This window comes from Mugil cephalus, chromosome 7 (assembly GCF_022458985.1).
Source record: "Mugil cephalus isolate CIBA_MC_2020 chromosome 7, CIBA_Mcephalus_1.1, whole genome shotgun sequence".
Taxonomy (NCBI): Eukaryota; Metazoa; Chordata; class Actinopteri; order Mugiliformes; family Mugilidae; genus Mugil; species Mugil cephalus.
The window spans coordinates 14,346,259-14,373,389 of NC_061776.1; the positions used below are offsets into that span (position 1 = coordinate 14,346,259).

A 27,131-nucleotide genomic window follows, 5' to 3' on the forward strand; every position below is an offset into this window, starting at 1 on the left:
AATATGAATGGGAGGAAGGTAAAAACTTTACATCGTTCCAGTTCAGGGGGAATAACTCTCAGACAGTGACAGTTGCTATCTGTGCTGGGACATGCTGTGGGATAAACAGAGGCCTTAGTGAAGCCTTAATTATTTTTGTTTTTTTGCGTATTTGCTCATTAAAAAAAAAGCAAAACCGAGATATGAACTGGGTGTAATTGGATGTCCTGACTTTCTGATGTGAGATATTATTTCGATATAATTGCCGGCGATGGTGGCTCTTGCAGCCATTGTGCGTCTGACTGCCTCTGCTTCGGCTCTTTTGACTAAACGGAGGATATTGCAGCACAGCTGAGACATTTTTTGATATCTCTGAATTACACCTTGGAGACTGAACGGCTCAAGGACTGAATGACACGAATGTTTTTCCTGCTCGTAATTTCAGTCCACATGATATGCATTAGCTTTCTCTTTGTGAAGTTTAATTGGCAGTGGCATTCCAGAGTCGCATTTTGATTGATGTCTGCGCATGTACTGCTTCATTTCCTCCTAGTACATAATGGATTGATTTCTCGTACACTAAAAGGATCGCACTGTGAAGATTAATATTTAGCTAGCGTGTAACATGTGAGTCTGCCACCTACCTTCTCTAGGTAAGTTTGGGTGCACCAGGAAATGGACGCAAAAATAACTGTTGCACAGTTTCCAGTATTGCATTCTGTGCGTTGAGTCTCTCAGGTGTATGTGAGATAGCAGCCATCTTCCCGAGCCTGCCTCCCTGACACTTCTCTGACACGTCCCCGTTTTTCCCTGTTGCCGTTTTTAGATCCGAAGTGGTGAAAACGCTGCTAATTTAGCCAACGAGCTGGCGCGACACACACAGGGCCCAGTGTTCGCCGGAGACGTCAGCTCCTCGGTGCGCCTCATGGAGCAGCTCGTGGACATCCTGGACGCGCAGCTACAGGAGCTCAGGCCCAGCGAGAAGGACTCAGCTGGACGCAGCTTCAACAAGGTGGTGTGAAAATCCCGTCTGGCCTTTTGTAACCTCTCATTAAACTCTGCCCCGCTCTCGCCCCGACTCTGTGTCAGCATGACTCGAGACATTCATTAGCAGGACACCTACCGGCGCACGGAAACACGAACCGGACTCCGTGCTCTGTCTTACACGCGCACACACAAACACCATGGTCTCATGTGAGGGGGGGGGGCTGCAGAGGCAGGCCCAGCCCTGAGGGGAAGCTCATTCCTTTACAGCTTCTTGGTAATTACCGGCTTTGGAAACACAGGCTCACCTGGCAGTTCCACCTTAAAGGAGCTAATGGCCGTGAGCTACCCACCAACACAAAGAATAACCCTTCGTTGCTGAAAAGTGTGAAAGTGCTCACTCCCGGAGCTTCCGCAGTTACTCGGTGAGAAAAGAGTAGGCCCCGAGATATACCTACACCTCCCAGCTCCTCGCAGTCCCATGGAGAGATGAGTGACAGTTTGAAAAATTGCATTGTTTTTCAGACGTCGGAGACGGCAGCCGCTCTGTAAACAGGGTGATTTTCACCTGTAGCTGTTGCCCTCATGTTCAGACGAACTAAACTGATGTTACGCATTTGAAGATAGGATCTAACAGGTTTCTGGTTCGAGCACCACAGCAGCGACGCCGTGACACTTAAAACTTCCCCGAAGCTCTCTCTCGCCGCTTTCCGCTGATTTAAAGTAACGGCTGCGACGCACAGGCCTGCTCCCGCTCGGCGTTCCGCGTTGTTACAGCCACACACATGCAGCCACGGCCAAACATCGCCGAGGTGAAACAGAGTGCAGCAAGATTCTACTTCCAGCCTGATATTGAGTTACTCTCCGAGCAGGCTACTTCAAGTTGTGAATTTAATTATTGAATTATCCTTCCGCTGATGTTGTCGCACTTCTGTAACGGCAGCGCTTTCCCCGTCTGCGTACTTTGCCCTAAACATCTGCACTTGAAAAACCCACAAACGTGGCCAAGTAATCTTTAGTTAAAATCAGAGAGCCAGGTTTTTCTAATCTCCTCCGCTGATTATGGAAAATGGCTTTCCTGAAATCAAGTTACGGCGCACAAGTCAAACAAGCCTCAGAAGATTGATTTCCACTGAAATGAGGAGAAACCAGTAGTATCCTCCACAAGAGACAAATATTATACTTCTGAGCATCTGAAACGCGGGGCATGTGTAGAATCCCACGATTTATATCCACAGTCCCGACAAATGAACAAGTCTGCTCAGTTTCCTGTGCATGCTTTCTTGGAGTATTTATAATGCGGACTTTGTAAGCTGGACACAAAGATCATTGCATCTCTTTGTTTCCAGTTCCATGTGAGAGCTACAGTATGTGATTTTCTCCGGTCCGCCTCAATTAGGAGGAGACGGCGACTCATTTAATGCCAGGACACTAACAAAGGGTTTTAAAAAGTGCAACTGCTGTATTATTTTCTCCATGACTTGCAATACAAATGACCTCATCCCGCACGGTTTATCCTCCCCGTGTATTTTAAAGCATTGCTAATGGAGAGTATCAAAATCTGGTCTCAACGTGGTGTGCATTTCTCTTCCCACTATTATGTGATCCATATTCATGTTTGAAATTGGGCCGCCCCCCCCTCCCCCCATAAGTGTTTAGAGCTGTCGCATTATTTCAAGGTTTTTGTTCTTACCCGTGCCCTCTCTTCTTCTCATTAACTCTGTAACTGATGGTAAGTGCCGTGATTTAATGCTTTCTGTGTTCTTACCACTTCTTTCTGCATTCTTGTTTCTTGCGCCTTATCCTCTTGTTGTGTGGAAAAGCTTCAAAAAAGAGAGAAGACATGCAGAGCGTACATGAAGGTATAACTGCCAGGCTTTCCACAGCGCTTTATTTTTATTTTATTTTTTTTTATTTTACCCCAATCCCTGATGTCTGACTAGCAGCATGCAGCACTGCCTGTCTTTGATTGTCTCGTTACAGTGTGTGCCCAGTGACCTGCTTGTACAAAATATGTCTACTTCCTTATCTGACTCTGCTGTCTGTCTGCGCTGCTGTCATTCTCTCCATCTGCCGGTTTTGTCCTCCCCTCCCTCCGCTGTGACTCCTGGTACATCCATCCGTTTATTTCTCTCTCCTTTTCTTCCTCCTCCACTTGTTCTCTCCCCGTCGCTCTTGTCGACTCTTTATAAGTTGTGTGAATAATTGCCTTCCCACGGTCGTAATTGCACCTCCCTGTCAGCCAGAAGTGTGATCAAAGTGGCAGTGCGCTCAATTTTCACTTGCTTGCATCGTACGATTTCTAGATTCCCTCGTCCCAATATCAAAAAGAAAAAAACAACAACGAAAAAAAAAAGAACTCCTCTCACGTGATAGTTGTGTTTTAACTGTGGGATTAATTTCTGAGTTTATTGTATGTTTGGGTTCCAGTCATACATTTTACTTTGACTGTGGGGAAGTTTATTTCCTCGGGTATGTTCCGCTGAAAGAGAAGAGCAAGGCGTAAACACATGGGAGACTCTGCCTTGCATAAAACAAATGATCACATTTGAGTTTTCTCAGTGCCTCGCAGAGGGTTTCTCTAAGTTTGTTTTCTCTTTCTGTCTCATTTTACTGCTTAGTCAGTTTGTTGGTCGGTCAGCTGGTCCCCAGATTTAGTCCAGACATCCATGGTGATCATTTAACCTTTCAACTAACACAGACGTCTGACACCGTGGGCGTCTTCTTGGGCAAAATTTCCTCCTGTTTCTCTCTTTCTACTCAGATATTCGTTCTGTCTTAACTTCGTGTGACAGCCACTCTGGTTTATGAATGCGTGAAAATCTTCATTCTTACCATAAGCTTAATGCTAACAAAGCTGGCGAACATCACACGTGTTAACCAGCAAGTTAGCCTCGTCGCTCACTGTGAACACGTGAGCTCGCCGCTGCTCCCGTAGTCGCCTCACGCAGCCGCTAACGCGCCTGCTAGCTGTGTTTTTGTCACCATTTATCATTTATTGCCCTTAAAGTCGGAGCGGCTCGAGTGTTCGACTTCGTGTCCGCTGAGCTCTCGCCGTTCAGCACGTTTCTGTAGCTGTAGCGAGCCACAGGGGCTCCCCTGCTAGCACCCCTGTGATTTGTAAATTGACCTCCATCCAGGCGAAAATTAAAGCGAATTCAATCAGACGACAGATTCCTTCTGTGTTACACAAATTAGAGACATACGATTTTTTCCCCCTTTTGGATTTCATGGATCCTTTGAGGACGGCTTACCGGGGGGGGCGGGGGAAGACCGTTTAGTGTCCGTCTGGCTGTAATGGCTCCAGCCCCGTAATCGCCTGTTCTCTCTCCCCTGCTCTTTCACACATATACACACACACATGTATACACACACACACACACACACACTTAACTCCTGTCATAGTCCCAGCACACAAGCTTCCAGTTGCCTCCAAGGTCAGGGCCACAGAGATTGATTTTTTTTGTGCTTGGACCTGAGATATAAAGACACGCTAAGAGCCCTGTGTCTGGATACAGTCATCATAGCTGTGGTTAACATGGGCTCTGTGGTTAAATGTTGTGGTTAATCATATATTGGTGCGGACTTTGGTTGATCCCCTTTCTTGCTATTCCAAGCAAACGGATAATCCTGTCTGTGGTCAATTAGTGTTTTGGATAATCACAGCTGTGACTAATTGGTACAGTGAGCAAGGGCTTGTTGTGACTAATTACCGTTATTGTGGTGGGTCTTGCCGCGGTTAATGACACCTATGGTTAAATTGTCGCTCTGGTTTATCACACCAAGGGCTGCTCTAGTTCCGTGCACCACCGTTTGTTTTCGATGAGATTTCACCAAGTTGGTAATGTTGTTTCTTGATGGTGCCACGCAGAAGTCATGAACCTAGCCCGACGGGGTCAAAGGAAACTCTTGTTTTATCAACACATGATCCCTGTGTGGGTTTTGTGGAATGTTTGGCTTACTTACTGCTTATCAGAAACCAGGAAATGAAAGGATTGCCATTGAAAACAAGCAGAAATTTTCCGCCGCTTGGACTTAGTTTGCTACTCAGGACATGGATTTCACGATAATGCCCCTTTTCCTCCAGGAAAATGGTATTCAGGCCATTATGGGGAGATCCTGTTATGGAAATGAGAGCATTGCCCATGAAGATGATTGTTCTTTTGGAAAATAACTGCTTAAAACAGGAACTGAGAGAGCAGCATTGTGGACAGCATCATTCAGTGGAGGCGAAAAAGTATTTGGTTTGTATTTCTTTTTGCCCTCAGGCAGTTTTTCATTATTATTCAATACAGAAATTGGTCCACAAGAGACGTCGACAGATTAGGCCTATTCTTTGTAAACAGAATATTAAATAAAACATATTAAAACTTTTATCATCATTATTATTTTAGCTGCCCTTGACATCCTTGAACCCCCCCCCCCCTCCCTCCCATATCTTCAGTCACAGTGATCTTGATATTTCAGTTTCGGTCTTTGCTGCTGTCACTGTTGGCCATGCATGCCCTTTTTTTTTTTATCATTTGCTTCTCAGTCCCTGCTCTTTGTTATTAAACTCAAGTTATGATGGTAGGAAACAGCAAGCTGACATTTCACTTGTCTCCATGGATACAGGCAATTGTGGACACCGTTGACAACCTCCTGAGGCCGGAAGCTCTGAAATCCTGGAAAGACATGAATTCCACAGAACAAACGCACGCTGCCACAATGCTGCTGGATACCCTGGAGGAAGGGGCGTTTGTCCTTGCAGAAAACCTGATTGAGCCCGCCATCGTAAAAGTGCCTGCAGAGAATATCAGTAAGTCCCTCCCCAGAAACTGTTGAACAGAGAAAACTACACGTACACATCTGTCAGTCACCGTTCATGATTTATGACTCGCTGATGGTTTTTCCTTTTCGGCCGCGCACCACGTCTCAGTAAAGACTGCTTCACACAGAATGGTAAAGCGGTCTGAAGAGGTGATTTTTGTTTTTCTCTTACATCTCTTAACCCAGCTACGCCTCAGTTTCGGGGAAAAAAAAAAAAAAAGTGGCCACATCTCATCTTACTGGCGTCACAATAAAAAAAGTTTAACCGAACAGCGAAAAAAGCACATTTGTCCTCTGAGGCACTTTATTAGCAACATGATCTCATTCATTTAAGTCAGCTTTGTGCAGTGAACTGTCATATTTCTACTCATAGCTCTTTGTTGCTATGGTTATGGTCCTCCACTCACCCGCTTTTGTCTTATACCTCATTGATTTTTAATCTTTTTCTTGCATTGTAAAGTCACCTCATTGAATGTGTGCTGCGAGATGAACTGTCCAGACCTCTGGGGGAAAACAAAGAAGCCAATTGAATTGCACTCTTCCATTCAGACACGAGTGTATCTGTTCTCTCCAGGCCTTTCCCATTAAGTAGTAGTTAGCCACGCTGATAAGGACCAGTTGCGCCGTTGTTACCGAAAAGCATTGATTAATACATTGTGCGATATGTTCTGCATTGCCCATTTAATCACCGCGTCCAGGACGTTTTCACGAGCTTGACAAAGATACGCTCGTCTGCGTGGTAAATGTGAACGCAGCCGTGCGAAGGGAAGCAAAACCTCTGAGAGCGGCGTACCTGACCTCCCTTGATGAGTTAAAAAAAAAAGTTGAAAATGACTGTTGATTCTAATTAGCGGTTTTGTCGAAGCCCAGAAGGCATCTCGGGGAGAGCATCAAGGGCGAGGCGAGGGGAAAACAGAGCGAGAGGGTGAGCTAAAAGGTAGAGGGAGGGGGGGTGGGGGGTGGGGGGGAGCAACCAGAGAACAATTCCTCATCTCCGTCTGTCAGAAGCCATCTATCTGTGGAAGTGAGGCCGTTTCTGATGGGAGGGAGTGTGCTGATACGTGTGTCCTCCTGACCCTTTAGTAATTTCACACATCAAAGGGAGCACCACCCGGCAGCTGGCATACCAGAGAGAGGGGCTGCAGGAATTTGGAGGATTTTCAGAGATTTGCTCGTCGAGCCCGGAGTTATCTGAACCCACAGGGGAAAGAAAAAGTAAAAGTAAAAGCTCAATGATATTTTTGATCCTATGAATATTTGACATTCATGCTGCAGTGGGCTGGGCGCTTCCATTTGCTCATCCTCTATCGTCGCCCTTGTTGTTATTTTTTTCTTTTGCCTCGAAGGCTTTCGCAATACCAGCCAAGAGCTTAGTGATAAGTTTTGTTTTTTTTTTGTTTAGTTTTTTTTTTTTTTAAATAAATGACACTCTACAGGGTCTTTCCAGTGAGACTGGATTCTGTCAGTGGCACAATGAACCTCGAGTCTTTACGCGCACCCCAGTGGGCCTTAACGTTCGGAGCTCTCTTAAACACCGTGTAATGCTTTTCAAATGTTGCCCGTGAGTGATGAATTTCTTCCCTTCCATCCCTGCCTCTCTCGCCGTCTCCTCACCTCCTTCCACCTCTCAGTGCTGGATGTCTACGTGTTAAGCACTGACGGTCAAGTGCAGGACTTCAGATTTCCGCAGACGAGCAAAGGTGGAGCGACTCTTCAGCTTTCCTCCAACACGGTGAAAGTCAACAGCAAAAACGGTGAGAAACAATCTGCAGTAACATTTAGCCACGATTAGACGGTACTACAATGAATTAAGATGTCATACTAATTTTTCGTAATTCATTTTTAAATACTTTTGCCAATATCATAAGAAAAGTATGAACGTCGCCCTCTTGTGGTATTCACATAGTTTTCTTCGGGTTATTTGCCGACGTTTAAGAAACGCCAGAGATGGATTGATATGTTAATATATTGTAATTTAGTCATATAGACTTTCTGTTTTTCTTGTATAATATGTCTGAGGATAATTCCAGCAACGTCATCTATTCATTACACCTTTGAATCTACTACATTAAGCTACATGGTCGTTAGCTTACTAAACTTTTAGCCTTGCACCGACTAGGATGTTTTTTTTTTAATCAGATCAGTTTTTTTAAGGAAATATCCTACATAGTTCCTAGACTGTAATGAGCAACTATTGTTAAAATAATACAAATAATAAATTGTTCTTGTTTGACAAATGCACATTTCCACACATTTGTGGAAGGCGTGGTTAGGATGCTTGTATATCACCTGGCAACGACAAATACTATTTTCTGATTGGTCGCTGATTGAAGCATCTATTCATAGATTACTAGTCTGTTTTTAAGTGTATGTGCGACGAGTTTTGTAATTTTGCTGCGTGAGAAATGTCACATGTGGCGTGAGAGCGTGTCAACTTATTCAAATGCTTATCTGGAGAGCCCTGTGTATGCAGTCATCCAGTGTCGGGAGGCGAGTTTAGGATAAACATCAACAATCGACAGCCTCGATCTGCCAAAAGTTCAAAAACAGACCCCATTTTTTTTTTCTAAAAAAAACACCATTTTTTTTTTCTAAAACAGTCTAGTCCCTGACTAGTTTCCAAAAATGAAAATTTCCAATGTTTGTTAGTCCCTTGTGCTGTTACTCTAAAATATCTTACCCCAAACATCAGCCATATGATTCTGGATAAGCTGTGAATACGTTTGGCTGAGACCCGAGTATTGCGATTTTTAGAGTCATCATTAAAACAAGTTGAAAAAATAGTTTTAACACATCAGTAAAATGAGGCCAAAAGCCAAGCTGGCTGAGATGTCTTGTAAATGTTTGTTGCTGGATCTCAGTTAGACAACAGGCAGCGAGGCAAACTCACACTTAAAGATGTTACCGTTTTCTTGTTTAATCATGCTATACTACAACAGTTATACCGAATAACAATAATATAACAAAATAAAGAAGCATGTGTCCAACATCACTGCTGTGCACCTCTCCTGTCTGTGTGCAAAAGCAAATCAGACTGACACTCTTTTAATTAATCTGTTGTGCAAATTGGGATTTTGTTCAAAACTCCCCACGTTCATTAGTAAAGCAACACCATTTATAACGTGTTTGTCTTCATACACACCCACGAGGTAGCGATGAGCCCATTAACGCTTGGAAAACTCACACAATAGTTAATTTGCCGTATAACTGGTGATTCTTCTTGTTACTGGTTTGCAGGTGTGGCTAAGCTGGTATTTGTGCTCTACAAACACCTGGGTCAGTTCCTCAGCACTGAAAACGCCACTCTGAGGGGATTGGGGGACCTGAACAAACACAACCTCTCCCTCACCGTCAACTCCCACATCCTGTCCGCCTCTATTACAAAGGAGTCCAGCCGTGTGTTTGTGGCCGACCCTGTGATCTTCACACTGGAGCACCTGGATGTAAGCCCCCTCCTGAGATTTACCCGCACAGAACTGCGTTGCAGGGAGAGAAAAAAAAAAAAAAAACTAAACGCTGCACTGCCTTTTACAGTGATGGACACGTCCAGCGGCGTGTGTGTATAAATGTTGAGAAGACATCCAATTTATGCTGGTGTGTCATGGCTGGCGAGCTTCTTCTGTTTGTGTTTTGACGTGCTTGAAAGTTGCCATAGCAACCTCACCTCACTATATTAGGATCGTTTTATTTTTCTGTTTTTCGTATATTTCTTCTTCTTTTTTTTTCTTTTTTTTTTTTTGCCCTGACAATCAACATTCAAGTAGTTGCACAGATTCTTAAAAAAAAAAAAAAAATCATGTAAACACTGTCTGCACATGACATCAGCAACCTCGGTGCGTTTGTGTACATTAATGCGTATTGAAGGGCATTTATGTTTATGTATGATTAATGATTTTTTTCCTGTGTGTGTGTTTTGTAGAAGGAGCACTACTACAATCCAAACTGTTCCTTCTGGAATTACTCGGAGCGCAGCATGATGGGATACTGGTCCACTCAGGGCTGTAAGCTGCTGGAGACCAATAAGAGCCACACCACTTGCTCCTGCAGTCACTTGACCAACTTTGCCATCCTCATGGCTCATCGGGGAAATGTGGTAAGTGGCCCTCGCCTTGTGGTTTGCATGAGCTATTTTTCTGTCTCAATTAGTTCTTCCCCCGTCTCGCTGAAAGATTTGTGCGCGCGCGGCAAGAACAAGAATGGCATTTCAGTGGAGATAATTAGATTATAGCTGGAGGAGAAGGTAACGGTGGGGGGAGGAGGGGAGAGAGGAGGAGAGAAAAGGCAGCAGGCCTGTCACTTTAAAAGAGCGAAACTGTGGATCAGTATAGGAAGTGCCATACCATTATCAGGAGTAATTATGTTTTACCTGTGGTCCGTGTCTAATGTGCTTTCATGCATATGTCCCCGAGAATCATGGGAAACAGCGAAGCTTAAGCCTTAACTTATGTTTCCAACTCCCTTGAAGTGGTGTAGGATCCATTTTGGTTGCGAAATGCAATTACCATACAATTACATGATAAATAGCATGTGTAGCTGGGACACAGCCAGTAATAAATGTACAGGATAAGTTTGTGGTTTGTCTAATAATACGTCCCAACTCATGAACTCTGTGCTTGTCATCTGTCTTAACCTCAACCTTAACCACAGCTTGAAACCAGAGCCCCGAGGCTAGGTTTAGCCTCACACCGATTCCCTACATCACCTCAACTGTAACTCCTGCCCTCAATAAAATTACAAATATCACAGGGGGAATTGCCTCACTTCCAGGCCACCGTGCCCTTGAGTGATCTTTCGTATGGTCAGGTCTGCTTTTTTCACGTTTGCCAGGTGCCCGTTTTGAAAGACGCTCACCTTGAGATCTTCTGAAACACTTATTCCGCCTCAAAATGAGAACCCACATGTTGATTTCACGTGATAGCAGCCCTCTGTGGGAGTTTTTCTACTGATGTCATGTGCTGCAACACGGTGCAGCTTGCTTGATACGATCTCGAGTTCAGTCCGAGGCCAAATGACATCAAGTCTAATCAGGTTAAACTACAGCTTCATAGTTTTTCAAATCCGTTTCACAGGTAAATTAAAACACATTTTGCTTGCTGTAATCATTCTTCTAGTTCAGGCTGGTTATTAAGTTATACTTCCTGCCATAATAAAACAGTGTAATATTAAATTATCAAGTTTTTAATTCAAAAACAAACATCATTCTGCAGCAGTTGGCAGGCAACTGGGGAACTAAAAATACTGTTTACTGAGACACATTAGATTTGCGCATTTTTACATTGGCACAGTGCATCCGTAAAGGTCAGTCTATGCTTTGTCTTTTTTTTTTTTTTTCCTGCAGAGGGAGGGAAGCGTGCACGAGCTTCTTCTTACCGTCATCACCAGGATGGGTATTGCGGTGTCTCTGGTCTGCCTGGCCATCAGCCTCTTCACCTTCTGCTTCTTCAGAGGCCTGCAAAGTGACCGCAACACCATCCACAAGAACCTCTGCCTCAACCTCTTCGTCGGAGAGCTCCTGTTCCTCGTTGGCATCAACATGACGGAGCCGAAGGTACTGTGGAAATTACACTGCAGAGCTTCTTAAGCTTCACGCCACTGATGAATGGTCTCATCTGCTGTAATTAACCTTTATACGCCTGAATTTCCCCTTCAATTTTCCTTAAGAGGCTTACCCAAAAAAAATAAAAAATCCACATTAGATTAAAATATCACACACTGTATCTGTGTCTGCCTGTGATAACACTTAAATGTTACATATTTAAACCCATGATGATGCTTTTAATTGGCTGTGTCATTTTATGTGTATTACAGATATTCTGCTTTTTTATAATTATTATTATTATTAACGCTCATATCAGATGACACTCTAGGTATAGAGATAATGTGTTTTCACAAATATTGTAATCTTATTTGTGGTTGGGGATATTTTTGGGAATTATGTAAAACAGACAGACAATTTACAAAAGATTTGACCTGACTCTTTCATCCAATTAATTTCAGAGAAAGTTGTTGGCTACTTAGAGGTAGCTAAACAAGCTCAGAATTTACTTCTCACCCCATGAGAACTATGTGGAAGTTCAAACAGTCCACATAGCAATAATTTGTTATTTCTTCCTATCTGATAACTGTAAATCCATTCCCTGTCTTTTTAGCTCTGGTTTTGCCTCCAACAAACCCACCAATATCTGGCTATTTAGTGGCTAAATTCTCCCTGATAAAAGTTAGCTTCTTACTATATGCTATTTGCTAAGAAGTTCGCTACTTGCTATTTGCTAGAAAGGTTAGCTAATTGCTATTTGCTGTTTGCTATAAAAGCTAGCTATTTGCCATTTGCTAAAAGAGTTAGCTACCTGCTACTTGCTATTTGCTAAAAGTTCGCTACTTGCTATTTTCTGTATGCTAAAAAAGTTAGCTACCTGCTACTTGCTATTTGCTAAAAGAGTTAGCTACCTGGAATTTGCTGTTTGCTAAAAAAGTTAGCTACTTGCTATTTTATTTTTTTCTCAATGGGCAGCAGACAGAAAAGTGTTCCTGAAAACAGCTGTCCGCCGGAGCTTGACACCAAAATGATAAAATTACTGACTGAAAACCAACATTTGGAGAACAGCTCTAAGCAGAGCCACTACTTGACTGATCACACTCAGCTGTCATTGGACATCATACTTTAAAACTGTTAGCAAAAAACATTCAAAGTCAATTTTAAATGCTGTGAAAAGTACTTATTGGTAATTACGAATCCCTTAAACGTCCTCTTACCTCTGTATGTAACCTCTGTGTGTGTCTTCCTGTCAGCTGGTGTGCTCCATCATCGCCGGCGTTCTCCACTTCTGCTTCCTGGCTGCGTTCGCCTGGATGTGTTTGGAGGGCGTGCAGCTGTACCTCATGCTGGTCGAGGTGTTTGAGAGCGAGTTCTCACGCAGAAAGTACTACTACATCTCTGGGTACCTCATCCCAGCTGTGGTGGTGGGCATCTCAGCAGCCATCGACTACAGAAGCTACGGCACACAGCGGGCGTAAGTGTAGCATCACTTGCACTGGCTCTTCTTTCAGGCTAAAAAACAGTATTACTTCTCCCCTCTCTCCATCAAGACACACCCACACAGCATGTACAGTATGTGTTAATGATAGTAATATCACAAAGAGCCGTCCACCTCAGCCTCCGTGGCAAATTTACAGCCTGTCACTGCTAAGAGAAGAGGCTGTGAGCAAAGAGGCAACATTAATGAATGTGCTGGCCAGCCACTCTGCCTTCCTGAGTTTTTATTCTTTGCATGAGGATAATTGCCGCTCTTGTCAGTTAAAAGTTTATGCACTCCTCCGCTGGTCTTCATCCAAGCAGCAAGCTTTATGATTTGCGGGACTGCAATCCTCTAATTTATGGGATTTAAGTAAACTGCCTCTTTCAAACTTTATTTTATTGCAGCAATCTTCATTTCATTTCTGTTTCCCGGTGATAAACGCAGACCGAGGTGCAGTTCTTCCTTGACCTGTCTACTATACATTGTTTACTGTCCTGAGTCTTGGGTACACACAGCCATCCCACATTTGTAGACATTTCCAGACTGTGAAGTCATGAGCCCAACAACCGCTGCCTTTTACACGGCAGCTTCTCTTGGCACGAGGCCAACTCTGCCTTAAGGTCGGGTTTTCTTCGCTGCGGTCAGAGATTCTCTGTTGTGTTGCTGTGGCCTATCATCCAGCCAGCTCTGCTGAACCCTGATCAATGAGACACAACTTTGTTTTGGCAGAAGGATGATTTAATGAACTGAACAGTACCTTTTCCACCCTGCAGATGCTGGCTGAGGGTAGATAACCATTTCATCTGGAGCTTCATCGGACCTGTAACCATCATAATTGCGGTAAGTGTTTGCATATGTATGTTAATTTTTTTTTTGTTATTAAAGCCTTTGAAAACAGCATATAGATTTCCTTTCTGTGTGTGCTGGCAGCCTCTTAGCTCTTCTTTCTCAGATCAATTTGCATGAAAGGAAAGTGGTCCCATTATAGCTGACATGAGGACATCAGCGTCCACTCAGCTATGAAATCCTCTGAAATCAGAATTGGTGAACAGCAACAACTTAAAGCCATTTGGTCGTTGCCGTACAACTGGAGAATACTCCCTTCCCGCAATCAGGAGGAGAAATCGTTTCAGGCATGAAGGTCATTTGCTCAGTGGGAAAACAAGGGTGGTGGGGATGGGGGGCTGAACATGGAAGTAATGAGTGGGTGGGCCAGACAACCATTACCACAGCTCATAGCCCTGCTGAGGATCATGACACATCCCCAGCCAATCCTAGCGCACGGACATCTCCATCTTCACCTTTTAATATTTCATGCGAAGCGCTGGGTGTTCACAATTCACATCGACACACAACCAGCGTGTGCGCATGCATTGCATTGAGGAACACAAACACACAGGCCTGGGCAAACATACCGTGCGTATCCATACAGGCCAATCCGGCACCTCTTGTAAATCTGTCCATAGGTTGTAAATACATGCGAAAACCCTGAGAGTGCCGCATTGGCAGAGCTAGGTTTTTTATGCGCTTTATTTGGCAGTGAAGTGAGAGACCTGAAAACTGTACAGGACGGCCCCTTGGAGACCGAGCATGCGGGGGAGTCCATACGCAGTTTGCCTCGGCTCTCTGCAGAGTGCCTCGTAGCTCCTCGCCTCGCCGTCCGTCCGTCTGTCTGTCTCATCAGATCTGTGTCATCACTTACGGCTGTGTTAAATGCATCTCCAGCAACTGGACTCACGCAGACGTAAAGCGGCCCCTGTGGCTCGGAGACAAAACTCTGCATTACTCTAAGCTGTGATCTAAAAGCCTCTTTCTGTCTTTTTAGCCACTCCTTTTTCTTCCATCTCTCTCCCCGCTGTTGTTGTTTCCCATCTGCTTTCCACGCACACTCTCCTTGTTGCCATTTAAAGGCATTTTTCTTTTGTCTTGAAGCCTTTCAGAACGCGTCCGTACGGGGCAATAATTAGGATCTTTCGGCTTATTTGTGAACGAGGAATTGAAAATGAAGTGTTTGATAAACTCGGTGCCTCACGTCGACATTGTGGTTTGTTTTCTCGCCAGCTCATGCTTTTAATTTTCCTTCACGTAGAGTGGATTGGTCACGCTTTAAAAACGTACGCCCGGATCAGATACGAGATAGACGTTTTTAATAACATATAAAATCCGGATGCAGTCATGTTTTTCAGTGAATATTCACTGAAGAACATTTCAAAGATTTAACATGGCGTCGGGCCAAGTTGAAGCACATCTCCTCCCTTTCCCTCTGTGGCTGTGAGCCCTGCAGTGCTTACGCAGAGGCATCCTGAGAGTATGGAAACCTTTCTGGATGTATGGCTTGAATCACTTAAGCGTTTTCCCTGGTCTCAGTAAAAGTTGTTCTAAAATAGGGCTGCATACTTTCCTCTTTTTTTTTTTTTCTTCTGGAGCCTTTGTCCTCGATATATTAGATGTGTCTTTTGGCTCCATCACATATTCATCCCTATTATATTGTGGATTTAAACCCCGCGTTCGGGATCGACCGTGGTGACAAACACGGGAAAGGACAGAAACTTTGAACGCAGCTCATGCTGAAGATCAGAGATGTGCGAACAAGAACAAAGCGATGATCTCTCACTGTTGTTTTTCCTCTTCGTTTTTTTTTTTTTTTTCTTCTTTCCCTCTTTGAACGTCGGTGTGCTTCGTGATCCGCGCGGATACATTAAATTTTCATATTCCCCTCCGTCAAGGCATGTTTGTATGCACACGATAGCAGAGCCGGCGCCACTATAGGTTTAACGATATTCAGTGTGGAAAGTAAAAGAATAAATCATCAGTAACAATAATTTAACAGCGACATACAATAAATCAGCTGCGCGGCCTATTTTTTCATCGCTTCACTTTCATTATTTCTTTTTCTGTATTATACGGCACTTGCGTAATTTTCCGCACTATAATGGATAGAAAGCGGGAATGGTACTCGTCTGTAAGCGCATAATCTGAACACTTCCTCCTTTGGCAGCAGCGGGAACTGGATGCCTTTCTGAGTGCAGTCTGTTAACCCTGATACGTGTCTGTTTGACAGGTCAATGTCATCTTCCTGGTGGTGACGATGTACAAGATGGTGAAGCATTCCACCTCCATGAAACCCGACTCGTCCAGGCTGGGTGGTATCAGGTGAGAGGTGTCACTCCTGCTGTGGGACTGCTGAGGAGCGAGGGGGGGTGGGGGTGGAGGGGAGGGATTCACATGTGTGTGTGAAAAGCAAAATAATACGCACCATTACTGCTTTTACCCTCCCTCCTAAAGTTTCAAAAGCTGCATTTGACCTACACATTTATTTGATTTCCTCTTCTCTTAAACCCGACCGCACCAATAAGGTTTTTTTTCTTCCCTTTCAGGCTTAATTTCCGTCGGTAGGAGGAGCCCCCTTTTTTTTTTCTTTTTTTTTTTAGTTCATTTTATGATTTCAGTATTTGCACTACCCAGGGGTATATTGCCTTTTTTTTATTTCTTCATAACTGCATTTCTGACCTTTGGTATCTCTTTGCTCCCGTGCTGGCGTAGTTTATAGATGGCTTCAAAGGACGGATCCAACCACACGCCTTATAGATTTCATGATGGTTAAAAATGGAAGGGGGGGTGGGTGGGCAGGGGGCTCTCTCTTTTCTTTTCTTCTTTTTTTTTTTTCCTCCCCGCGCTTTTGGTCGACAAAAAGACAAATCCCTGACCATTTCCGTGCCTGGATTCTTGTTCAACAATATGTTTGAGTGTAGGCCAACATATGTTCTGTGGGCGTTGGATTTTTAGGCAGCCACGCGGAATTTGGTCCAAACCAAAAAAAATAAAAGAAGAAAGAAAGAAAGGAAGAAAAAAAGGCCATTGGATTGGTTTGTTTTTAGCTCGCAGAGAGCCCACATTTGCAGATGCTGAATTTCACACATTATAACAACTAGTCAAAACTTATTAAGTGTCATTAACTTGGGTCTTCCTCAAACGCGTGTCAGATGCTGTCGGTGTGATTATTTTGACAAAAGTATCAGTAACGTAAGAAAAAAGTACAAAAATGAGGCAGCTAAGTCAAATCAGGCGTCATTTTCAACCCTGCTTCTCATTTTTCTGCGGTTCGTCTCTCAGCGTCATTTTTTTTCCCCGGCTCACCGTATCTCTCTCGGGGTGGCTCGCTTCGCTCTCTTGTGTATCAATAACGACTAGCCATCGTCACTGGAACTGACTGTTAAGTTATCTTATTTCCTATCTTGCTTTCCTGGAAGCCGCCGAGGAAAAAAAAAACAAAAAAAACAAAAACAAAACTGCTGTGTTTGCAATCTCTGTAGCCAACAACTCCCAGGAAGACCAAGGAAATATTTTTTGACTCCATGTCAAATATTGAATGCACATTTATTCCAAAACTTTGTATCAGCATTTATACACGACTCATGGTGCAGCTCGTCCAAAAGCAAAACTGCTAATGATGGTGATTTTTATATATATATTTTTTAAGGTGCCATCCAGAAGTTTCGATAACATTTCTCAAAGCAGTGATGCAACATGTTACCGGTAGTTAATATGTCCCCTCCTCTCGTTGCAGGTCATGGGTGCTGGGAGCATTTGCGCTGCTTTGTCTTTTGGGGCTCACGTGGTCCTTCGGCTTGTTCTTCCTCAATGAGTCCTCCATTGTGATGGCTTACCTCTTCACCATCTTCAACACTCTGCAGGGGATGTTCATCTTCATCTTCCACTGCTTGCTCCAGAAAAAAGTAAGATTTTTCTCCTATATGGATATTAAAACTCAATTAACGGTCACCCCCTTCTTCAGGCTCCTTAAATGAAACCACGAAGACATCAGTTTGCCAGCTATAAAACAAATCCAACATTACCAAGCATTTATAGCTGCTTTTCTTTTTTTTTTTATTATATTTTTATTTAGGAAGGCGGCAATGAAATACAGTACATGTACAAAAGATTCCGTTTTTTGGGAATAAAGTCAAAAGGCAAAAAAGAGTCCATTGTTCAGTCTTCCTCTTAGGGTGCATATCACTCTTAAAAACTAATGGTCCACATCCAGTGAGAGTGTGGTATTACACCATTGCAACATGTTGCAGTTGTTATAACTATAAAGGAAATTCACATACAGATCGGATATCTTGCCCCATACGCCTGTAATTTTTAGCAGCCTTAAAACGGCTATAGCTGCTTGTGAGATAACAATAGTTTGTATCAGCTGCTAAAACGTGAGGATTTGTAATAATTTTTGACTCTTGGCTAAAGCAAACAAGATTAATTAATTAATAATGCCATTTTTTTGCCACCCTAATTCCATAAAATCCCAAAACATGGCCGAACCCCGAACCGCCTTCCAAATCGTCTGTTGCGTCGCAGCTGTGGCTTATTTTTATCGCAACATTTCGAAAAATGTCACCGATATTTTACACATTCTCGCCTAGCAACGCGCAGCATCATCTTCCTCCCCGTAATACTGCAATATGTTGCGCCGTGTTTGTTATCCCTGTCCTTACAGATATGGCATTTAAACCGCTGTCAGCTGGATGGCATTTGATAAAGATTTGGGATTTGCGACTCTCATGAGAGGGCGGGGTGTTGAGCCGCTGTCTGTGTGCCTTGTGTGCTCAGCCTGTCCTGATCCTTTGTTCCTCCGCAGGTCCGCAAAGAGTACAGCAAATGTTTCCGTCAGTCCCAGTGCTGCGGCGCTCTGCCGGCCGAAGGTTCCCACAGCTCGGCCAAGACGACCACGTCTCGATCCACGGCCCGCTACTCCTCTGCTACACAGGTACACCGCGGGGAATGGAGTAAGTCAGGGTTTAGGATTCAGAGAGCGGTGCTGTTTCAATTACATGTTTGAATGATTTTAGGGGGGAGAAAAAAAAGTCGTATTTTTGGTACTTTCGGTCATAGTGTTTCATTTATAAAGTCCGCAAATCCAGTGAAGTGACCGTAACCAACAACACATTGATCTTACAAGCATTTTGACCTTTTTTTTTTATGTAAGTGAATATTTGTGCCCTGTTTTTAAAAGATTTGTGTCTTTAGGAACAAATGGCTGTTGGGGCTGAGAGATTCAGAGCAGACTAGAGCAGTTGATTTTGGTCTTTCCAAGAGAGTAAACACCGAACATCACCAGGCGCAGCTATTAATAAAGACCCGAGAGAAGTGGGCAGGAAGCACAGAAAGCCAAATTCTCTGTTTATTTAAACTGTGAAGCCTCTCTAATGATCCGGCTAAATCAGGGTGGACTCGGAAATGAAAATGTCACCATGGTACAGAATTTAATGTCACATTTAAGACTTCACATCGTAATGTTAACGCTTTGTTATTAAGATGATAACCGCAGATTACGCGCGTTACAGTCAAGCACAGCTCGCAACGACATTGTTTTTAATTTAGTCTCTTATCTGTCTGATCGGGTTTGGTCAGTAAAAGCGATCTGAAAAGACAAGAATATGAAAATTGAATTGGACACACCACGCATCTTATTATATTTTGTATGGTGACTTCATGAGATCTATCTTAGGAGCACGTTTGGGAATTTGGTGCCTGCTTCTTCTCTTACTGTCGGGAGAAAAAAAAAAAGAAAAAAAAAGAGCTGCACGGGAACGATCTCTCTCAAATTACAAACCATAGGATTCTCCGCGTATCCATTTTTGGGTTCTCTTTGCATCAATAACACACTTTGTTGAGCCCATGCACAAACACGTCATCAAGCAGCGAGCGAGTTGAATTTTGTATACAAGAGCAGGTTCGAATCACAAGCTCGCGGATCCACTCAATCCTCGGGGCCAAAAGCCTTGAATAACAGCGGCACCATGTCGAGTCCTGATCAGGGGCTGCTTTTTTCTCATCCCAGAGCCGCATCAGGCGGATGTGGAACGACACTGTGAGGAAGCAGTCGGAGTCCTCCTTCATCTCGGGAGACATAAACAGCACCTCCACACTCAACCAGGGTAAGCAACCATTTCTTCCACCGCAGCCAGACGAGACACATACGCTATTCTCTTTGTGATGATGCCTCTGAATTCACAATAAACACTTCAATGGATGCAGCCCGCGTCGGCTCAGTGGCAGCTCAGAACACAGGAAGATAAGATTTAACGTCGCGTTTTCTCTCGGCGCTAGGCAATCAGAAAATAGCATTAAATGCTGCTTGCGTTTCTTATGTTCACAGCGTTTTCCCGCATGTTCCCTCTCGCTGGAACCATTTAAAGAGAACGTATAGACGGATGTTCAGTGTGGTGTTTAGTGTAAAATCTAACCGGTGAGGACTTGAGTTCAAGTAACGCCCCTGACTGGAGAGTGTGCCGTCGCTCTCTAAATTATCTTCATCCCGGAGTGATTGGAGTGATTGTTAGGATAAAAGTCAGGGAGGGAGATGAGCAAAGTCAGGCAGAGGTCAGGACAGGTTTTGGGACTAGACTGTGCCAAAACACATTTGGCTGTAGTTCTGATTTTTTTTCTTTTTCTTTTTTTTTTTTTTAGAGACGTGTGCCAGAGCCGAGTCTCACAGAAATCCGTCCAAATGGCTGAGGGTAGTTAATACATTCTTGAGGATTTACACAAGCATGCCGGGGTTGATAGGGATACTGTATTATTCATGGCAGGCCACTTAGACATGTTTTGTCTAGTGTCTCGACTGGATGAGTTTGTTTAGATGAATTTGTTTCACATAAACACTGCAGCTGATTGTGTTGCTAGGCTTTGGTCAACACGTGTCGCAGTAATGTTGTTTGTCAGTTACATCATCTGACTGTTTGGGTAATGTCATTCTCTGACCAGCGTCTCCGCGGCTGCTCCGTCTTAAAGCGGAGGGCGCACGGATCGCGGGTCATAAATCATTCTCTGTGCGGCGTCCGAGTCCGGACCGGCGAATGCCAGCGCGTGTTTATGCCGACATCTACCCAGCGCGCAACCGCTGACCATGAAACGCTGCGGCTCGACCTCTCTCTTCCTCAACTGTTTTTTTCCCCCCCTTCCTAATTTTTTCCCCCTCTCTGTCTCTCTTCCTGTTATTCCAGGGATGACTGGCAACTACCTCCTAACTAATCCTCTCCTCCGAACCCACGACACTAACCCTTATAACAACCTCCTGGCAGAAACGGTGGTGTGCAACACCCCCTCTCCACCGGCCTTTCACTCCCCAGGTGCACCTCCACCCTCCTCCTTTCTTCTTACGTCGATGTGTGTTTGTTTTAAAAGCACGAGTTCAGCATTTTCGGGAAGGTGTGTTTGATTTGCTTTCTGGAGGAGAGACGGATGAACTGATTGTAAACGCTCTCGAGTCTGTTTGTTAGTCTTGAAGCTGCAGCCGACGGGTCATGCTAGCTTAGAGTAGAGACTGACAGCGGAGTTAGCTGAAGCGAACTAATTCTCATGTTTTATCAAAGTGCAAAAGCAACAAATTCATGGGAAACAACAGACGAAGCAGCTTCGGCGTCTGAATCCGGCTAATCAACACTTCATATTTGTTTGGTTAATCCGCACCAAAAAAAAAAAAAGAAAGCAACTCTTTGCCATTTTCGCTCCGGGTTATCTGTCAGACTACTTGTTTGGATCTGACCAGTTCCCAGGCAACCACCGGAGGACTGGTCATTGTCATAGTCCGCAAATCAAGTCAAATAGTCCAGTGCCTGATCAAATGGAAAATTCTCCTTTTTTACACAGAGGTGCAGAACAATCTATCCATATGTGTTAGGAAGTGAGCTGTAGAGGTGCCTGTAGCTGCGTTTTGTTGTCTTCATCCTATCCTGAGATAATCACCTCCTGTCTGTAGCATCATATTTAACAATCGCATATTGAGAGCGATATCAGTCTTCTCATCTACCTCTCCGCCAGGAAGCAAATAAACATATTTCCCAATATGTCAAACTATCCCGTTAAGTGTTTTAGATCTGCTGAAAAACCCCAGAGGTTTGTGGTTGTGACACGGCATGAATGAAAATGTTAAGAATAATTACACCTTTTGTTCTTCCTCCTCTTCTTCTTCCACACACTCTCCGCGTCTTAAGTTGTTCCTATCTACACAGGCCTCTCCTCTGTAAACACAGAAGGAGATAAACCGAGAGACGACAGTGATATATTGTCCCGTCTGCTTGGCGGCCGGCGTTCAATGCAGGCTCTTGTTCGCCGGTGGTGGTGAATGATGTATTTACGCGTCGAAATCTTTACATTAACATCAATTCGCTTCAGATTAGACTGCGTTTAAATCATGTCGGTGTTTATGGTGACCCAGTTCTCTACTGGCAGAGCAAAAAAAAAAAAAAAAAAAAAAAACTAATCAAAGGAGAAAAAAAAAAACAGAAGCACATGACGCAATGCGGGCAGAGTCACAGCTCTCAGATATTCACGAGCATTTGATGATGAAAGGGAATGTACGAAAACGGGGGTATGGCGAAAAGTGTGTAAAGAGCTGTAATGGATAACATATAGCCGCAGTCATCACGGATGTTAATGCTGTACAGCACAATTAGAGCACTAAGAGATAATGAAGCAGCGGAGGGACCAAACAATGACTTCACAGAAATCAAACACATTTGTGATATTTTTCCTTTTTTTTCAGCGGCGACCGAGCAGCTCAGTTCCAGATTTCTGTGTTCAGACAGCTTGTGCTTTATTACCCTAAAATGTTTACCTGATTAATCACTGTAGGATAATTGCGTGTAAACAGTGGAGCTCCGGAGACAGATAAAAAGTTGTGATATTTAATTAGCACATCATTTCGAAATGTGTGCATAAACCTCTCCTTCACCTGTAAAGATAACCCCCCCCCACCCCCACCCCCACCCCCTCCCTGAGGCGAACTCCTGTACGTAGCTGTGTTCAAACACGGGAACAACAGAGGAAATACTACCCATACTTCCAAAACAGCGGATTCAAAAGCAGCAACGAACAGGGGGGGTTACATCAAGGCGTTAACATATGGAAAGTAGTTTGAGGAGTGCAAGGCAGGAGTGTGACACACAAATGTCAAAACCTGGTGTGAAGATCACCAGCCGAGTATGAAATATGCACACCGAGAGCCTGTCGAGCCCCCTTTCTGAACGTCGCCTGCTATAGTCATTACATTTAGCTCCCGCAAAAGGATGAGTGCGTCCTCAGTTATAAGTGTATTAATACGGAGTAATACTCTGCAGATGTTCATCCGATGCAGTAAAATCGGTAAGGAGAACATCTTGGATGAATCTCCGCTGGAACGGTTCCCAGAGTGCAGCTGTCGCCGTGTCCAGTTGAATTCTGTTCACATCATTTCCTCCTCTCCCCGTAGACAATACCTGTCTGCAATAAAATCACTGCCTGTGCATAAACAAATGCAAATTTGGAAGCGGGGGTCTATTCAGAGAAGTGTCTAATAATCCCACCACCACCACCTCCACCTCCTCTTTTTTGCCCTTTTGCTCTCAAAGTTCCTTTCAGTCTTTTCTTTTTTTTTCTTTAAAAAAAAAAATGCCTTTGATGTTGTTTTTAGAGCTTTTTTTTTTCTCAGTTGCTATCATCCATTTTTTGACACGTTCATTTGAGCCCTGAGACTACAGTTTCCCCTTTTTTCGTGTGCAAAGACTTTGTGTGCGCTGCGACGGCGCCGCCCCAACCCCACAAAATGTCAGCCTTTCATTTACACGGCGTACCCAGTAAACGAAGTCCTCGTCAAATCCAACTGGCCCCCTTTCACTTTCATCCTGCTACTTCCGGGCTGAGTCATAGGGCTGCACAGAATTAGAGCAATCTGGTGTGTGTGTGCGTGCGTGCGTGCGCGCGTGTGTGTATTTTGTTCACATAAAATTGATAGATGCACACTATAAAAACGGGAAAAATAATCACGTGTCATTCGGAAGGAAATGGTTTCATCCAGAAATGTTCCTTCTTTCTACTAGACTTGTTTATTTATTTATTTATTTTTTATAAAAGACTGCGCTTGCTGCTGAACCCTTTCACCTGCTGAGTCCAGGATTCAGTCGTCCTTGATTCGTCCTTTAGCCACATCAAACCGGTAAACACATAATTTCATCCTCCGTCCGCCTGCACTGAATTAGCAGAGGATCTCGCGGGGCTAAATTGCAGCCAATTGCAAGGACTCGATCTGAGCTGGGCGACTGAATCCAGGCTGAGTGTTACAAGCTTCCACTTTTGTCTTATTTCAGTGATTTTGTTGTTTCTGCTGCAATTGAAAAAAGGCATCTGTTTTACTTTTTTTGCAAATCAGCTGTTCTTAGGCCAGATAGCCTGAGCAGACACACTTGATGTGAGTGGTGGCAAAGTGAGTCATTGCACCGTGCCTGTCTGTCGTGGTGTGTGTGTGGGGGGGGTTGTTGCTGTGCTTGTGGGGGCCCCCAGTGCAGAGAGGTGGCTGGCCATCTGTGTTTGACATTGCTCTTTTTGTCTTGCCCTCTTTAAACAGGTGGAATGTTTTATTCATCGTTAATGTCACCAGACCTCCTCATCAGCTTGTATTTATTCATTTCTTTTACCCATCCGTTGCCGTTTTCTTCCCGCTGCTGTGTTGTTACCTGGTCATGAGCTCCTCCTCAACGTGTTGCTGTTTTATTATTTTTTTTTTTTTTCAGTTTCAACTCATCTTTTGTTCTCATTCCTCCTATATTGTTCAGGATAATCTCCTAGATTGGCTGTAATTATATTCAGCGATAACAAGGATGGACATGGCGGGAAGCTAATTGGGTTCCCCTTTGAATTTTTAAAGTTTTTTTTTTTTTAAAGTATGATATTAAAATTAAGCCAGAGATCAAAGAGCACAATAGTGAAGTGTCCTGAGCAGTATCAAGTACATGTGGATGGTGTAGTGGAGAGAAGAGTGTTTTGTTTCCATCAAAAGGCGAAAGCTGATATCTGACCTGCCCGTTATGCCTTTCCTTGCAGGACAGCACTCTCTGAGCAACAGCAGGGACATCAGTGCCATGGACACTCTTCCCCTCAATGGCAATTTCAACAACAGCTACTCCCTGCGCGACGACGACTATGAGGGCGTGGGCGTCCGGGCCCCGGGGGACTTGGGGGGCCTCAACCTGGACGACGCCGCCTTTGAGAAGATGATCATATCCGAGATCGTCCACAACAACCTGAGACCCCGCGTGGCTCCCAAAGGCCGCGACGCCCCGAGGGAGAGGGACAGGGCTTTGCCTCCTCAGACCAGGGTGACAGTGGACCGAGGCGGGGGTGGGAGCGGCAGCGAGGACGACGCCATCGTGGCGGACCACGCCGAGGCCTCATCCCCCCCTAGAGGAAGCGGAAGAGGAGGTCCCGCCACCCTGGAACTGCTCCTGCACCCCCACAACAAGGAGGTGCTGGAGGCCCCCCTCCTTCCCCAGAGGACTCACTCCCTGCTCTACAGCGCCCAGAAGGCCCCCCGGCGTCTGGAGGGGCAGGGCGGCCATGGCTCCGAGACTGTTACCGCAGTGGAGGACATGGGCTCCCATTCACCCAACAATAATAGAGACTCACTTTATACCAGCATGCCAAACTTGAGAGACTCCCCCTCGCCTTCAGCTTCGCCGTACCCGCCCGAGGAGGAGGAGGAGCTCTCCCCCTCGCCTCAGAGCGAGAGCGAGGACGCGTATCACAAGAGCATGCCCGAGCTCGGCGACGCTCCGCAGCCGCTGTCCTACTACCACATAAACCGAGGCACCAGCGACGGGTGCATCATCCCGCCCAACAACGAGGACTGCGCACAGGAGGGAGAGGCGCCCACCGACGGACAAATGCAGCTCATTACCAGCCTCTGAGGAGGCCGCCCCTTGTTTGCACAGGTTTTACGAGACGCTTTTCGCTTGATGTCAAGACAGCCGGCGAGCCTGGCTCCACACCCCACAAGCTCTTCCTGTTAGAACAGGAAGTGAGATGTTCTTGGGTGTGAAAGGGAATGAATTAACGACTTTTTGCACACAGATCTCATTAACACACAAAACACGTCCAATCCGAGGCCAGATAAGTGTGGACTGTGAAAGCTCTGCTGTCGGACAAAAGAGTTTCAAAGAATAACACGCAGGCCGCTGCGCCAGTCTGGCATTTTTTGTTGTACTGAACGGGAAAACGGAGAATATGGGATTTAAGAAAACGAAAAAAAAAAAAGAAAGAAAAGAAAAAATACTCCAGGCAAAATACCCCAGGCAAAGGACTAAGAAACTCCTGACATACTCCTGGGGGACTTTGCAGAACCAGGCTCTTTTTAGTCGAGAAGTACAGAACGAGAACTAGCGTGGTTCCACTGCACAGCCAGGACTGTAAAGTTAAGAAACCACTAATCCAGACTCAGGCCTTATATTTTCTCTATTGCACATTTAACTGTTGTCAAAGTAACAGCTGAAGAAAATATATTTTGCTGTACCACTAGTGTAAAAAGTAAAACAAAAAAAAACTACGAAAAAAAAAAAGAGAAACGGCAACCGTTCAGTAGTTATGCCCTTTCAATGTTAATAAGATTCTTCAGACAAGGTTAATCAAAATGGTGGAAATGTGCTTTTTCCTCTCACACTTGACTTGTTGTAGTATGTTTGAATATGAAGAAAAAAAAAAGTTTCGAGAGATATCAGTCCATATGACATCATGCTCACGTCTCTGCTTGTGAAGTGCTTTTGCTTTCATGAATGATGAGTTTTTGCCAGTAGTATATTTGTTAACACCGGGCCATGCACAGATTTGAAGTGAATTGGATACTTGTGTAATTTATTTTACTTGAAAGAAATTGTCAGGTCTAAAGATTTCCGTTCATGTCGATGCAATATTGCAGTTCTTGCGGACGTTTCCTCCTTTGACACATTAATTTATTGACTATTCCAAAAAAAATAATAAAAAAAAAAATGGAGAAAAAGAAGAACATGGTTGGAAAGTGTGAAAAGTTGATGCAGCACTGATTAGGTTCATTTTATTTCTTTTGTAAAAGCCCATCATCAGCTGATATTTAATTCAACTCCTGTTTGATATCAAATAAATGTGAAATTTTTTCTTGTTCGCAGACGTCTGGCTGCTTTTTCGCAAAAATAATTTGCATAAGAAATCTGCACTGATCCATGCATTAAGTAAAAAGGCCATTAAAGGACAAAGCTGAAAGCGTTCTGTATTTTTATTCTTGTCAGTAAATCCTAAGAAAAGACCAAAAAAATAACAATGCGTTAGTGGGACTCAGCTAGCAGAGCCTGTCTGAGACATTTAACCCAAAACCCTTCCGCTAATGAAGATGTTGATCTTTAAAGACGGGTTGCCTGTATATACCTTAAACTTTTGTTGAAAAGGCTAAACAAATCACTTGGATAGCTGAGCACTAGTTTTTCAGGTTAGAAAACTTTTTCTTAACAGGACTAAAGTTTGGATTTGTTGAGACTTTTCAGTGGTGGATTAAAGGACCAA

General features: G+C 44.2%; 1 protein-coding gene across 13 annotated transcripts in view; it reads left to right on the forward strand.

The window, feature by feature from the left end:
• LOC125010244 (adhesion G protein-coupled receptor L2-like) overlaps positions 1-26,735 on the forward strand; it is a 122,446-nt gene extending 95,711 nt beyond the window's left edge. For 3 of the 13 annotated variants that reach the window (XM_047588672.1, XM_047588671.1, XM_047588673.1), the window contains 15 exons: positions 806-991; positions 2,787-2,825; positions 5,578-5,761; positions 7,404-7,526; positions 9,010-9,215; positions 9,692-9,865; positions 11,111-11,320; positions 12,562-12,782; positions 13,562-13,628; positions 15,850-15,941; positions 17,356-17,524; positions 18,427-18,555; positions 19,630-19,726; positions 20,795-20,920; positions 24,648-26,735. In XM_047588672.1, coding sequence (XP_047444628.1) covers positions 806-991; positions 2,787-2,825; positions 5,578-5,761; positions 7,404-7,526; positions 9,010-9,215; positions 9,692-9,865; positions 11,111-11,320; positions 12,562-12,782; positions 13,562-13,628; positions 15,850-15,941; positions 17,356-17,524; positions 18,427-18,555; positions 19,630-19,726; positions 20,795-20,920; positions 24,648-25,510 — 2,886 coding nt within the window. In that variant the 3' untranslated portion in view covers positions 25,511-26,735. Of the gene's footprint in view, positions 1-805; positions 992-2,786; positions 2,826-5,577; positions 5,762-7,403; positions 7,527-9,009; positions 9,216-9,691; positions 9,866-11,110; positions 11,321-12,561; positions 12,783-13,561; positions 13,629-15,849; positions 15,942-17,355; positions 17,525-18,426; positions 18,556-19,629; positions 19,727-20,794; positions 20,921-23,976; positions 24,031-24,647 lie in introns of all 13 variants that reach the window. The other 10 variants (XM_047588674.1, XM_047588683.1, XM_047588675.1 and 7 more) reach the window with 7 other exon arrangements.
• Positions 26,736-27,131: the final 396 nt, after the last annotated feature.